This window comes from Vombatus ursinus, unplaced genomic scaffold (genome assembly GCF_900497805.2).
Source record: "Vombatus ursinus unplaced genomic scaffold, bare-nosed wombat genome assembly UNPS02014791.1, whole genome shotgun sequence".
Classification (NCBI taxonomy): domain Eukaryota; kingdom Metazoa; phylum Chordata; class Mammalia; order Diprotodontia; family Vombatidae; genus Vombatus; species Vombatus ursinus.
Genome location: NW_020954569.1, coordinates 47,853,989 through 47,867,908, shown reverse-complemented (window position 1 = coordinate 47,867,908; position 13,920 = coordinate 47,853,989). Strand labels below are relative to the sequence as shown.

At 36.8% G+C, this 13,920-nt stretch overlaps 1 protein-coding gene across 1 annotated transcript in view; it reads left to right on the top strand.

Annotated features, from left to right (window-relative positions):
- EXOC3 (exocyst complex component 3) overlaps nucleotides 1-13,600 on the top strand; it is a 30,368-nt gene extending 16,768 nt beyond the window's left edge. Inside the window, exons 6-13 of the mRNA XM_027869106.1 lie at nucleotides 984-1,109; nucleotides 3,024-3,124; nucleotides 5,379-5,489; nucleotides 5,595-5,745; nucleotides 7,935-8,057; nucleotides 9,804-9,965; nucleotides 10,995-11,122; nucleotides 12,929-13,600. Of these exons, the coding sequence (XP_027724907.1) occupies nucleotides 984-1,109; nucleotides 3,024-3,124; nucleotides 5,379-5,489; nucleotides 5,595-5,745; nucleotides 7,935-8,057; nucleotides 9,804-9,965; nucleotides 10,995-11,122; nucleotides 12,929-13,100 (1,074 nt within the window). The 3' untranslated portion in view covers nucleotides 13,101-13,600. The remainder of the gene's footprint in view (nucleotides 1-983; nucleotides 1,110-3,023; nucleotides 3,125-5,378; nucleotides 5,490-5,594; nucleotides 5,746-7,934; nucleotides 8,058-9,803; nucleotides 9,966-10,994; nucleotides 11,123-12,928) is intronic.
- The last annotated feature ends 320 nt before the right edge of the window (nucleotides 13,601-13,920 follow it).

Genomic DNA, 13,920 nt, shown 5'->3' with positions numbered 1-13,920 from the left:
GCCCTTTACAGAAGCTGAACCTAGTAAAGGGAACGTGTCATGTGACAGGCAGAATTGGCTAAAAATCCCAGGTAGTCTCTTTGGGCTGCAGCTCTAAAGACTGCCCTTATTTACCTCAGACCTTCTGTTAGCATATCGAATGTGAGAGAGAGGGGATATAAGAGAAGGGGAAGATGCTATTTCAGAGCAGAGGTTGATTCCTCCTTTCAGTGTTAAGTGAGCAGTCAGGCAAAATTATGAGGTAATTCATCTGTTATAAAGGGCTCTGCTTAAGCAACAAAAATACTTCCCTCAACAAGCTTTACAAGTATTTATGTGAAGTTAGGAAGAAGAGGGACATCTCTAACTTCCTGCTGTTGTGAAAGTCAAGGGTGGTAAGAAATAAGGGGCTGCAGAAGACTGAAACTTGTAAGGGGAAGGTAAAGGACAGCATTGAGCAATTACAGTTCGTGGTGAACAAAGTGAAAATCTGCCCTAAAAAAAAGGAACAATTTTGGCTGACCTATATTTAAGTCACTAATTATGATGAGTTCAAAATTTACTTTGAGCTTCTGCCTTCCAACATTGTTTAAACAAATTATGTTAGGAAAGCTTTCTTCTCATTCTTTCTGTAAGTCTTAATTATACGTTCTTTCTGCTGACTTTTGTTTTCCTCTAGACCTCATCTAGATTCCAATATTATATTCAGCCTACAGATTATTTTTCCAGTGCACCTTTTAGGCTTTATATTTTGCTTGTGCTACTTTCCTTAGCTTCATATTTTGAAAAGATAAAGAGAATGTTACAAGAAACTGTTGACAAGATTTCAATCTTGAATTTCCTCTTTGGGCCAGACCAATGAGATCTCAATTTCTCTCATACTATAGAGCTCGGCTTTCTATAATTGGAGAATAAATACTGGTTAAGTTATTTTGCCTTATTCAGAAGTGGATCTTGTTTTGCTTTTTTTCCCATTGTTACATTAAAATCATTCTTTCCTTCAGTCAAATATTATTGCCTGGCTACGAAAAGCACTAGAGACAGATAAGAAAGACTGGATTAAAGAAACAGAACCTGAAGCCGACCAGGATGGTTTCTATCAGACAACACTCCCTGCTATTGTTTTCCAGGTAGTACTCATTGCTGGCATTTTGGTTTGTAATTCCTGATTTATTAGTATGTTGAATCTGTATATAAAACCCAAACCTTTAAAAATCACTTTATTATCATTCAGGGAGCAAAGAATGTTACAATAGGAAGTTACCTTGGAGATCAGATTGTGTAATTCTTCATTTTACAGATGTGAAAATAGTTGCAGTGAGGTTATACCTTTCATGGAGCCATCTGCTATTAATATTCCTCATCTTATACTGCTTCATAACCATGGAATCGTTCTTAATCTCTCTCTGTCTCACTCAGCCTACATATCTAGTTAGTTGTCCATTATAACATCTTTTGTATACTTTGCTTTCTCTCCACTCATCTAGCCACCACTCTATTTCAGGTCCTTGTCACCGTCCATCTGGACTCTTGGTCCAAGGCCTTTCCCATAGGAGGCATTTCGTAAATGCTTGTTGAATTGAATTGAAGCAATCAAACTTTTCTTTTGCATGAAGACCTGTAACAGAAGTGATAATAAATAATTAAGACAAACATAATTTTATCCTGCTTGAATCACTGCAAACAGACCTGGGGGACCGTTATTCTTGCTACATAGGAAATGCAATAAATGCCAGATATCCACTGTCCTACCTAATGAAGTACAATGAATTATAAATTTATGATGTCTAAAATGATTAGGCTTTTACCATTCTTAAAAATGATAGGTTTTATTTTAAGTATATCAATCAGGAAAAAGTTAGTCATTTGACATCATAAATTTAATCCAGGATGATTGATTATTATTGGACATTAACAACATATTCTGTATTTGTTATCTCTAAATTGCAGATTTAAAAAAAATTTTTTAAAAGATCAATATTGTCAGCTATAGTTGTTTGTCTCTTTATTCACCATTTTGTTAATTCATCTTCTTGCCTGGGGACAAGAGGCTATCTTATTTATCTGCCCTGGCCAAAACTTAGCTCTTATTTTCTTGCCATTACTTATTACTCTAAGTAAGAATTCATCTATTTTTCCTTAACCTCCCCATCTAGGACATTGTTTCCTAAAGCAAATTGTACTGTGGATGACATTTGTAAATTCTTTGTAAGGGATCATTTGCTTTCTGTAGCCTCACTGGTAGCTCAGAGCCCTGTGAGTAGGAGCTAGGAAGAAGAAGGGGCCCAGGAATGGGACCAGCAGGATCTAGGGAGCAGGAGTCAGTTTTTTAAGCTATAAGGACTTTTGGTAGTACACATTTTTTGTTTTGTTTTGGTTTTTTGCTTTTTTTAGGTGAGGCAGTCAGGATTAAGTGACGTGCCCAGGGTAACACAGCTATTAAGTATCAAGTGTCTGAGGCTGGATTTGAACTCAGGTCCTCCTGACTCCAAGGCGGGAGCTCTATCTACTGTGCCACCTAGCTGCTCCATAGTACACATTTTTTGAACTAATAAAACTTTGCCACAGACTAGTGTTGGCTTGCCCTAGCTGTGTGAAGAGTAAGTATCCTGCCGCCTTAGAGTAAGACCTTTTAAGACCAGGCCCCAGGGTTCTTATTCAAGAAACCTTTGCAGGGCCTGCTGGAGTAGGCTTCTTATTGTCTTACTATTGGTTGTATATAGTTAATTGTGAACCTCTGAAACACGGTCAACAGTGAGGACTTTGTATACTATGTTCTAGAAGTAGGTTAACCATTCACAAAATAACTGCTCGCTCTTCTGGGGGAAAATGAATAGTGTTACTAACCAGAAGATAGTATTAGATAGAAGATAATCACATGAATCCTTTAATTCATCATATTTAGCATATGCAGACTTCTCTACTAGGATAAGGTCAGATTTTGAAAGAAATTAAGATTTCCATATTGTGAAAGAGTTTAACCTATAAACATTTTAATGAATTGGTAAGTAAATGTCTAAATTCATCTTAAATTGGGATTTTAGATGTTTGAACAGAATCTTCAAGTTGCTGCACAGATAAATGAAGATTTGAAAACCCAAGTACTACTTTTATGTCTTCAGCAAATGAATTCTTTCTTGAGTAGGTAAGTATTTTTACTTAGTGTACTTATTTAAAAAAACATGTGTTACTTTATTTTAATTGGTCTGTTACTTTAAAAAAAATCAGAGTTGGTTTAACTTTATTATTGTTTAGAAATTTGCAGAAGATTTAGATGAGATTGGACATTATAGCATCCTTTTGAAGCTAGTTGTAAGACTTTTTGGGTAGCAGATCCTACACCTTGGTATATTCTCCCCAGTTTAAGTCATAACACTATTAAATTTGAATTATGGCTCCTATCTCATGGACTGGTTATCCTCTGTTATTAGTCTTTTCAGTTTGCCCACCTTATTGGTATGCATTTTTAAAAAGGAAATTAGTATTTCTTACTAATGAGAGGAAGTTTGTGTAGTGGATAGAAAGCCACTCTTGAAGCCAAGAAGACCTGGGTTCAAAGCCTGCCTCTGACACAAACTGGTTGTATGGTCCTAGACAAATCATTCAGCATCTTAGAACAGCTCTAAGACTAAAGTGTGCAGAGACAGTACCAACCTGAATTGGTAGAGGAAGTTAGTACTTGGTAATTCACAATATCAGTGAAATCACAGGTCTGGTCCTATCCATGGAAATGCTAGGAACTAAAAAAATATTTCATATATTATTACAAAATTCACAAACAGCTTTTCTTAGGAAGTCTGTTTCAGAAAAGTCAGTCATGAGACTTTACTCTCACTGTATTTACGAAGTAATTATTTGCAGTTGTTTAAATTGACCAGTGTGGGATATGATGTACTTCAAGATGGGCATTAACAGTTATCTAGACAAGATTTCACTTCCAGCCAAGTACTTAAACTATTGGGTGGTCACTTGATTGAAAGCAGCAGACCAATGTGATTTACTGCTCTCTATGTGTATCTACTTTTGATAAGAAAAGATAAATATCAGGAACCTTATTTATTTTCACAGAACTATCTGAATTAATTGACATGATTGTATTTTTAATGGTCTTACTGTATAATTTAACTTCAGCATCTATTAGTTGCCTGCCATCTACAAAGCACTGGACTAGGAAGTAGAGATTGAAAAATAGATATGATATAGACACTGCTCTCAAAGAAGCTTATATGTTAAAAGAGCGAAAAAAAGATACATATGCAAATAATTATGGTTCAAGGGAAAATTAAAGCTTGGTGCGAGAAAGTAGTTCAACTAGGTATAGGTTGGTCCCAGTTAGTGCTAATAAAGAATCCAGTGAAGTGGTTGCATGTATTCAAATTTGCACTCTTCAGAGTTATTATGATTATGTAAAATGTGGTCATTGGCTCCAGCCCAAGGGAAATATATAGTATGAATTCAAATAATGTAACCACTTTAAGGGATTTATTATTTGCACTAATAGGGACCTTGTAATACACTGTTGTGAGAAAAAAGGAAAGAGGGATGGTCATTTTGACCTAGGATAAAAAGGAGGGTCAGGGAAGGCTTTATGGAGGAGGTGACTCATCAGTTAGGCTTTGAAGGAAAGGACTTCAGTGGATAGGAAAGGAGAACAGAAAGCATTCATCCTCATGAGGCTGTTCCACTTGTCTGAAGTGTCACATATTTGAAGGGGTGTTGTGTGAGAGAAAGCTGGAAGGAACAATATTGCGGGGAGCCTGGTTTTAACGCAATAGGCAGTGATAAGCCACTGCATGTTTGATAGCAGACTGAAATGGATAAAGCACTTAATGTAGGCTTGTACCCTGTGAAATCCATGGATGAAACAAATCAGTGGTGTTTTCAAAGGGGTCAGTGTTTGCAAAAGACCTTGATGTTTTCAGGTGAAAAGCCTATGTAAAGATAATTTGCTTTGAGCAAAAGTTTTGTATCATGCTTCAGGAAGTAGTTAGTTCTTCAACACTAAAAGTAATTGTGCAGAATTTAGATGGGATATTTTAGAAGGGATTTTTGCAACAGATGGGAAGTTTGCCTCGCTGACTTCCATGGTTCCTTCCTGTTTTTAGAAAATTCTGATTTTAGTCATGTACTAAAATTAGTAGAGGCTCTACTTAGGTGAGAAATAACCAACTGTAATATAGTAATCTTTGCATTGCTTAAATCTTTCCAATGCTTAGCACATTGTAGGCACTTATGGATTGGATTAATATGGATCATCAAGAATTTATTTACTTGGAAAGGATCAGCATCTGACTAAGGGTGACTAAAAATCCACCCTGTAGGTACAAAATGATCATAACTTAAATGTCTTTGTTGCTAAACTTTGGTATTTTGCTGGGGGTGGGGTTTTATTTCTTCAGATACAAAGATGAGGCACAATTATATAAAGAAGAGCACCTAAGAAATCGGCAACACCCACACTGCTATGTTCAGTATATGATAGCAGTCATCAACAATTGCCAGACCTTTAAGTAAGTTTTACTCTATTACTTGTGAAAATCAACTGGTTAATTAACAAGGAAAGAGTATAAGAATAGATATCTCTTCACTTGACTCCAACAATCTTTTTGTTACAGAGAGTCAATAGTCAGCTTAAAAAGGAAGTATTTGAAAAACGAAACAGATGAAGGAGTCTCAATGTGCCAACCTAGCATGGATATGATCTTAGATACCATTGCAAAGGATGGCTGTAGTAGCCTGCTAGATGAAGTCTTCCTGGATCTAGAGGTTAGTGTTTTTCTAATAATTCTTTAGTTTAATATGTAAAAGACTGCCAACATGTTTATATGCTACACATAGTACTATTCACTATTCTATTACAGTTAAATCCATTTGGTAACTTTTGTGTATCTTGGGTTTTTTGGGTATGCTTCCTAAATCTGATGTGTTTATATTACTATGTTATATAAAGTTTTAAGTAATATTAAAGATAGGCTGCTTAATGAATCACGGGAAAAATAAAGGGGAAAAAGAGAAAGACTGTGTTCTTGAGCATAGGATATACCCAAGAATGTTATTTACAAAGAATAGGGACTGCACCACATGCCATGTCCTGACTCCATGCTTTTGTACTGCTGTCCCGAGTCTGGAATGTGTTCCCTTTTCACCTCTGCTGCCTTGTTGGAATCCCTTGCTATCTTCAAAGCTTAGTTGAGTTGTAACCTCCTAAGGGAGGCCTTTTGTATATACTTATCTATGTAGTATCCCATCCCAACCCTTTCGAAGGGTGAGCTCCTTGAGACAGACTGTTTCATTTTTTCTTTTTGTATCCCCAACACCTAGCACAGTTGTTTGCATGTAATAGGTGCTTAACAAATGTTTACTTAATTGAAGAAGAGTGCACCTTTAACTTTGCCTTTAACATTACCTTCTGAATATTCACCCTTTAATTGAAGAAATATTTATTGAACAACTAATGTGGTAGAATGCATAGAACTGTGCTGATTACTTTTGGGAGATACAAAGATTTATATAATATGATTCCTGTCCTTAATTTGGAAAAATAATATATGCATTAAAAGTTAATTAGTGATATAAAACACTGTGTAATTAAGTGCCAGCTATATGGTTATTTTGATGAAACCAGTTGAAACCTTATTTGATTTGCTGCTAACATTTAAATAGAATTTGAAGTTCTATTGGAAGAGATTTTGGCCCTTTAAGGACAGTTTCTGAAAAAATTTTTTCACCTGTTCTAGGGCATAATGGAAGTTGTGTCAGTAGCAAGACAATTTAGAAAAATAAATCACTGCTGCATACAAAGTTCAGTTATTTACTGCTAAAGAAATCAAATATGTAATATGTATAGCACTTCAGAGTAGTCATTTATTTTTCCTGAAATCTTCACTTTTTTTTTTAAACTAGAACCACGACTTTTTGATTCTGTGACAGGTTGCTGCTGTGGCAAGTTACGTGAATGAATGAAAGAATATGAATGAAAGAAAAATATATTAAGCACTTACTGTATACTGGGCACTGTGCTAAGTGTTGGGGATAAAAATGAAAAAAGAAGAAGTTCCTTGCCTTCAGAGAGCTAACATTTTAATAGGGAGGATAACATATAGAGGGAGCTGTAGCCAGGGAGAGTGTTTTGGTTTGGAAAGTCATAGGGACAGTGAGTGGAACTACAGGGTAATAGTAAAATGACATACCTTTTCCTTAACTGGCATTATTGATTTGATTTTGCTTCTGAAGTTGGAAGGGGCAAGAAAGGGTATGCCTGTGGCAGCAGCCAATAGGATGGCAAGATGATGAGCTGGGTGTAAAGTGAGACATGGCTGTCCTCGCTAGGTATAGTGACTATGTTAGGCACTCACAGTCAGAAAAGCATGTGGCTGTGGCAGGGGGCATAAAAGGACACAGGCAGGCTGACAGGGCACATTGTTCAGGGCTACTCTCTAAGACTCTTAAGTTATCAGTATATTATCAATCTGAATCAATGATTTCAACACTTGGAATTCCCTACACTTATGAAATTATTGGTCCAGACCCAAAAAGCCCCAACAAAACAAAACCCAGACAGTATAAACTAATAATATTGTTTCACAAAATTTATATCAACATTTTCTGTAAATAACCATGTTACATTCTGACTCAAAGATCTATAAAAGTCAGATACTGTTTAATAGTTATTAATGTTTCTTTCCTATTTAAAAATGGAAATTGTTTGAGGCACATAAATTACGTCATTGAGTACTTGTATTTTGGAAATTTGAGTTTGTCAAACTGATGTGTAAATAATCTGTATTATAAATTCTTCTAATAGTCTGTTAATTTAAAGGTGTTAGCACAGTAGTTTTCATTTCTAGAAACAAAAGAAAAGTTGAATTTACCCAATATGTTACTGGTTGACAGTTAAATTAATGCAATAGATGACATAAAATTTTCTATAGATTAGTGTTTTTTTTTTTTTTCAGCCACATCTCAGTGAGTTGATGACAAAGAAATGGTTAATGGGATCAAATGCTGTGGATACAATTTGTGTCACTGTGGAAGATTATTTCAATGACTTTGCTAAAATTAAAAAGCCCTATAAGGAGGTAAGAATAAAACATGGTCACATGCAAAAAGTTTTGTCCTTTGGGTTGGGGCTTACCTTTTCATGCTTTGGTAAAAATAGACGACAAAGATTTTTAGTAAACATTTTATTAATTACTTTAATTGCCATTGAAAGATGGAAGAAACACCAGAAATTAAGTTCATAAAAGTGGATTACATAGTCTCCACTTTATCCTACATGTTGCTCTCAAAATACTTTTCCTTAAGTACTTGTTCCCCTGTGCAACCAATTCCTATGGCTTCCTATTGCCTCTAGGATAAAATAGAAATGCCTCTGTTTAGTTACTAAAGCCCTAAACAACCTGGCCTGCACCTATCTTTGTAGCCTCATTGGATATTTCCCCTCTCCCTCATCCAGCCACACTGACTCTCTGTTCCTCATCTAGGTCACTGCATCTCCTGTCTCTGTGCTTTTGCACTCGCCGTCCCCCATGGCGGGAATGCACTCCCTCCTTATCCTCAGAGTCCTTCTTTTCCCTTAAGATGCGCTCAGTCACCTTCACCTGGTGCATGAATCCTTTCCTTATTCCCCACCCCTAACTCTTAGTGCCCTCCCTCCCTAACTACCTTGGGTTTAATTACCCTCTATTTATTTTGTATGAATCATGTATATGCTTATTCTCTGTATACTTTTATATGTGCATATTGTCTTCCTCTAAAGAATGTAAGCAAGCTTCTTGAGAGTAGGAGTTATTGTGTTATTTGTACTTTTATGCTCAATGCCTAGGGTTGGGTCTGGCACATAGTAGGCATTTAATAAATGCTTGTTGGTTGATAAGTTTAGTATTGTGATCAGCTCAGACTTAGACAAGTTGGAGGACATCTAGCCAAAATGCTGAGGGCCTTTGAGACCTCACAGAGCCTTCACTAATACAGAATGAATGAGGTTTCATTCCATATGTTTTGTTCCCCACCTGGATTTCTTCCCCAGGATCCCATTGCCATGAAATTCCTCTCCCAGGTCTCGCCTTTCCGCGCTGTCTTCCACCACAGATTCTCGTTGTGGACAGATTGCCCCTTCTCCCAGCACTACCCACCATGGTCAGATGACTCTATGAACTATGACCATGTTTTTCCGTCCCTTCTCCCATCAGATTGCGCTCTGCCGTCCCTTTAGTTACAGCTTTGAGACCTGGTCTTTTGCAGAGAAGTTGACAGAAATGAAAACATTTAGCCAGAAAAAGGCTTTTAGAAGGGTATGTTAGCTATGGGGAACAGGATAGAAGTACTCATCTTGTTCTGCTTGACCTCGGAGGACAGAACTCTAGGAGGAATAGGTGCAGTTTGCAGAGATGTTAGCTTGATGTAAAGGAAACACTAACAGTGATCAAAAAGTGAAATGAGCTGCCTCAGAAGTAATGGGTTCTTCCTCTTTGGAGGCTTTCAAATGAAGCCTGGATGACTACTTGTTGAAGAAGTTATAGTGTATTCCTGCATTTTTGGCCTCTGAGGCTCCTTCCAGCTCTGAGATTTTGAAGACAAGGATCATTGAGATTCAAAAATAATCCAAGAACATTATGTTCATCAGTAATTATGACTTTTTTATTAACCATTGTGCTACCATGGAGTAAAATTGATTAATGTTTCATCCCTTTTCATTTCCTCTAATCAATCACAGGGGACATGGTAAAAACCTTGGAAGTGTGTATAATCCTTATCAAAGTAGGAAGAAAATAATAGTGTACTGCAGTTCAGCTGTGGAAATCTCATGTGTTTGTCCCCTGCAGAAAATGACAATTGAAGCTCATCGAAGAGTGGTGGTAGAATACATCAAAGCCATCATGCAGAAGCGGATCTCTTTCAAGAATGCTGAGGAACGCAAAGAGGGTGCAGAAAGGATGATCAAAGAAGCGGAGCAATTCAGATTCTTGTTTAGAAAACTCGCTTCTGTAAGTGTCATAGGTCTGTAGCTTTTTTGATTCACTTTTAGTTGTAGTACCATTCTGATACCCTCTAGCTGGTGTGTGTGTGTGTGTGTGTGTGTGTGTGTGTGTGTGTGTGAGACTTACACACCTGGGGGCCAGCTGGGTGGAGGAACCAAAGAATTATTTAATCTTTATTCATTTGTGATCAAAATAGTATTCCGGATTTTAAGTAAGTCGAAAGTTAGAGGAAAAAGTGACAGAAAACGAAATAAGCACAACTCAGAGTGTGCAACTACTAAAAAGAAAACCTATCTGTAGATTCAGTTTGCTGAAGCATATTTAGACAAATGGAAGAGTTCATTTTAAAGCAAAATCTGAGTAGATCACAGTAAAGGCAGAAGAGTCCCTGTATTGGCCAATTGAGGCTTCCGCTAGCTAAGACAAGGACATTGCCAAATTCTGTATGGTTTCAAAATCAGGTAATTCGTATTAGTCACTTTATGACAAACTATAATGCATTATAGAAATGTGGTTTTAAAATTATTATTACTCCTTGTTATTGATCAAGGGAAAACAGATTGTTTTGTGTCCCTGGGCAAGTCATTTCACCTCTCTGATATTCAGTTTCCTCCTTTGCAAAATGAGAATTCACTACCTGCTTAATTACCACTTGCATTTTTGTCTCACTTTAAGGTTTACGAAACACTAGCCTCAGAACAATCCTGTAAAGTGGGTAGCATAAGTTCCATTAACTGAGGAAGCTAAGTGCCAGAGAGGCAAATGCCTTGCTTAGGTGACAGCCAGCAATCTGAAGTCAGGACTCCAGGCCAGGCCTTCTGATTCCATGACCAGTGCTCTTTCCACTGAGTGTGACTGGGTGGTGGTGAGAAAAGCTCTTTGTGAACTTCAGAACATTGAAGGATGGAAGGAGCTGCTTGCTGTTAGCCATCTGACTACTGATAGGATAAAGAAAGGAATTTTCTGGTTTGTAATAAATGAAATGATGTATTCTTGGAGGTAGTCTTCACATGCTCTTCATATGATATTTTGTAGGGATTTGGAGAGGATACAGATGGACACTGTGATACTATTGTAGCCATTGCTGAAGTTATTAAGCTGACCGATCCTTCACTGCTTTATCTTGAAGTTTCCACTCTAGTCAGCAAATATCCAGATATCAGGTAATGGCATTTATGTTTTCTAGTTTCAACTTATGTTTGTGGAGCCTTGATTGAGCTCCATGTTTTTCCCAAATTTGTTTTTTCTAAGAGCGTAAAAATTTTTTTTTATCTTTCTGTGGAAAAAAAGAATGAATTCTGTCCCTAAGGCAGATAGTCACTAAGTACTTATGGGATAAGTTGTCAGTATAGTATTTATTGAGCACTTTGTGTGCTGTGTGTAAGGCACTATACCAGAGATTCTTAACCTGGGATCCATGAACTTTAAATATCTATCTCTCTGTCTGTCAGCACACACACAAACACAAATATAGATATACACATACAAACATATACATATATACACACATATGTATATATTCACACACACACGTTGTACCATGTAATCTTATTCTATAACTATATTTCAGCATAATTGGTTTCCTTTGTAATCCCATGTATTTTATAAATGTAAAAACATTGTTCTGAGAACGGGTCCACTACACTGCCAAAGGAGTCTATGACACAAAAAAGGTTTAAGCATCCTTACACTATGGAGATTGAAGCCTGCTGTCAAGGAATTTATACTCTAGATAGGGAAATAGGGTTTATATGAGGAAAACAAGGAATAAAAAATTCATGAATATAGTAAGGAACTGTTTTCTGACCAGTATGGAGAACTCCACGTGTGGAAATTCCTTTTACTGGTGCAGATCTCAGTTATCCAGAAATTGGTAAGTAGAGAGTTTCAGTAATGCACATAGAGGTTAAATGATTTATTTGCTCACTGAGCTATTAAGTGTCAGAGGTAGAGTTTGAACAGGCCTAGCATTCCATCCACCATGACATACCACCTTGGTGAATAGTATCAGACAGTAAATGGTAAGGATTGGATGTGGTATGGTTAAGTATCATAGGAATGGAGAAGTAAGAGAAATCACCTTAGGCTAGAATGATCAGAGAAGGCCTCTCAGAGAAAGTGAAATTTGACTTTATTGTAGAAGAATAAATATGGTTTCACCAGTCTGAGAGGAGAGGGTATAGTATTCCAGGCAACGGGAGCAATATGAGTAAAGGTCCTGATGTTAGAGGTAGCAAGACATAGCCTCATAATAAGTGTACACTAAGTAGACAGGTTTGTTTATAGTGTTCTTTGTAAAGGTGTGATAGGGAGACTGAACGATGTAGACTGGGGCCATGTTGCTGAAAGTCTTGAATACTGTTTACCAGGAACGGTCAGTTCTGTGCATCCCAGAGAGAGGCCACAGTGTGAAAGAGGAGAGGCCTGGCTCAGATTGCACTATGTCATTGTCTTTGACTTCTCTTTGCTACTCTTTTCTCATTTTGTTTGTAATATTGATCCTATATTCTTAGCACCCACAGCCAAAAAGAAGCTGAACTATATTATCCACTGTTTTCTTCCTACTCATCTTTTCATTTCACTTAAACAAAAATCTACCAAAAAAGAGCTATGCCCATCAGAAACATAAAACCAAATCTGCACTGATGAGGTAGGGAAAAAATTCACTCATATGGAAACTCCATTTTCTTTCCCCTTTGAAGTCAAAGCAAAAACTCATCCTTTATTCAGCAGTGGGTCATCCACAGTTTGATTTCCAATGAAAATGACATTTGCTCATGTGATAGGCATATTAATTATCGTCAAGGCATTTAGACTTAGAAGTGCTATTTCTGAGCAAATGGAACATGCTGGCAGGTCTAAGCTCAGATTCCATATGCTGTGTAAAGAAATAGGATTGCTCCTTTGTCTGCAGTGTGTTCAGACTTAAGACTAATGCTATTACTGTTACCCTTTTCTCTCATTCACAGAGATGATCACATCGCAGCTTTGCTGACAGTGAGAGGAGATGCTAGCAGAGATATGAAGCAAACTATTATTGAAACTCTAGAGCAAGGTTCAACTCAAATAAATCCAAATTATGTGCCAATTTTTAAAGATATTACAGTTCCCTCACTGAATGTGACAAAACTTCTTAAGTAACTAACTTAGGCAGCCTCTAGTTTCTGTATAATTAATTATTCCTGTGGTTCACCATCAGCATCCTTAGAAATGATTTCAAGTGTAACTTACACTAATTCAGACATAATTCTTTGAATTTCTGTACCTGCTTGCTCTGGGACTGACAAGGATTGTTTTAGACTTATCTGACCCCAAAATTATTGCTAATCTGGCCATTTGAAGAATGAGGCATTCTGATGGTCAGTGTGCGTTGTATCAAACTACAAACAGTTGTGTTTGCTCATACTTGCTTCTGTGATGAATGTACTTTGTAAAGTTGTTCAGGATTTAGAAATGTTAATCATATGGTTTCTTTAGTGTCTAATAAAATGATTTTAAGAGGTTTTCAGAAGCAATGAAATATACAGTCAGATTCTGTATTCATTTAGTTTTCACTGCTTATAAAGCACTTCTGCTTAATTAAAAAGTTTGATGCATACCCTGTTTTGTACATGTGATGCTCGATTAAACATTTTAAAATACTTGCTGTGGCCTTGTTTAAAAACAACAACCACCACCAAAAACCTTCCCAGTTGAGAAGTGAGTGATGATACTTTATTGGGATGTCCTCATAGTGATCTTCGATGTTTATTGACTTAAAGGAATGTTTTCTCCTCCAGTTTATTACTGTAGCCAGTTTTCATCCATGTTTATCCTGGTATATCTTCTTAGTCTTGTTTCTCTGTCAACAATTCACATCAAGATGTATCAGTGGATAATAGGAATAATACATTTTAAGCCAGAGTGAGTCAAGTCATGATGATTATTCACTAAAGAGCTGAGTTTCCTGACTTCAGACTGA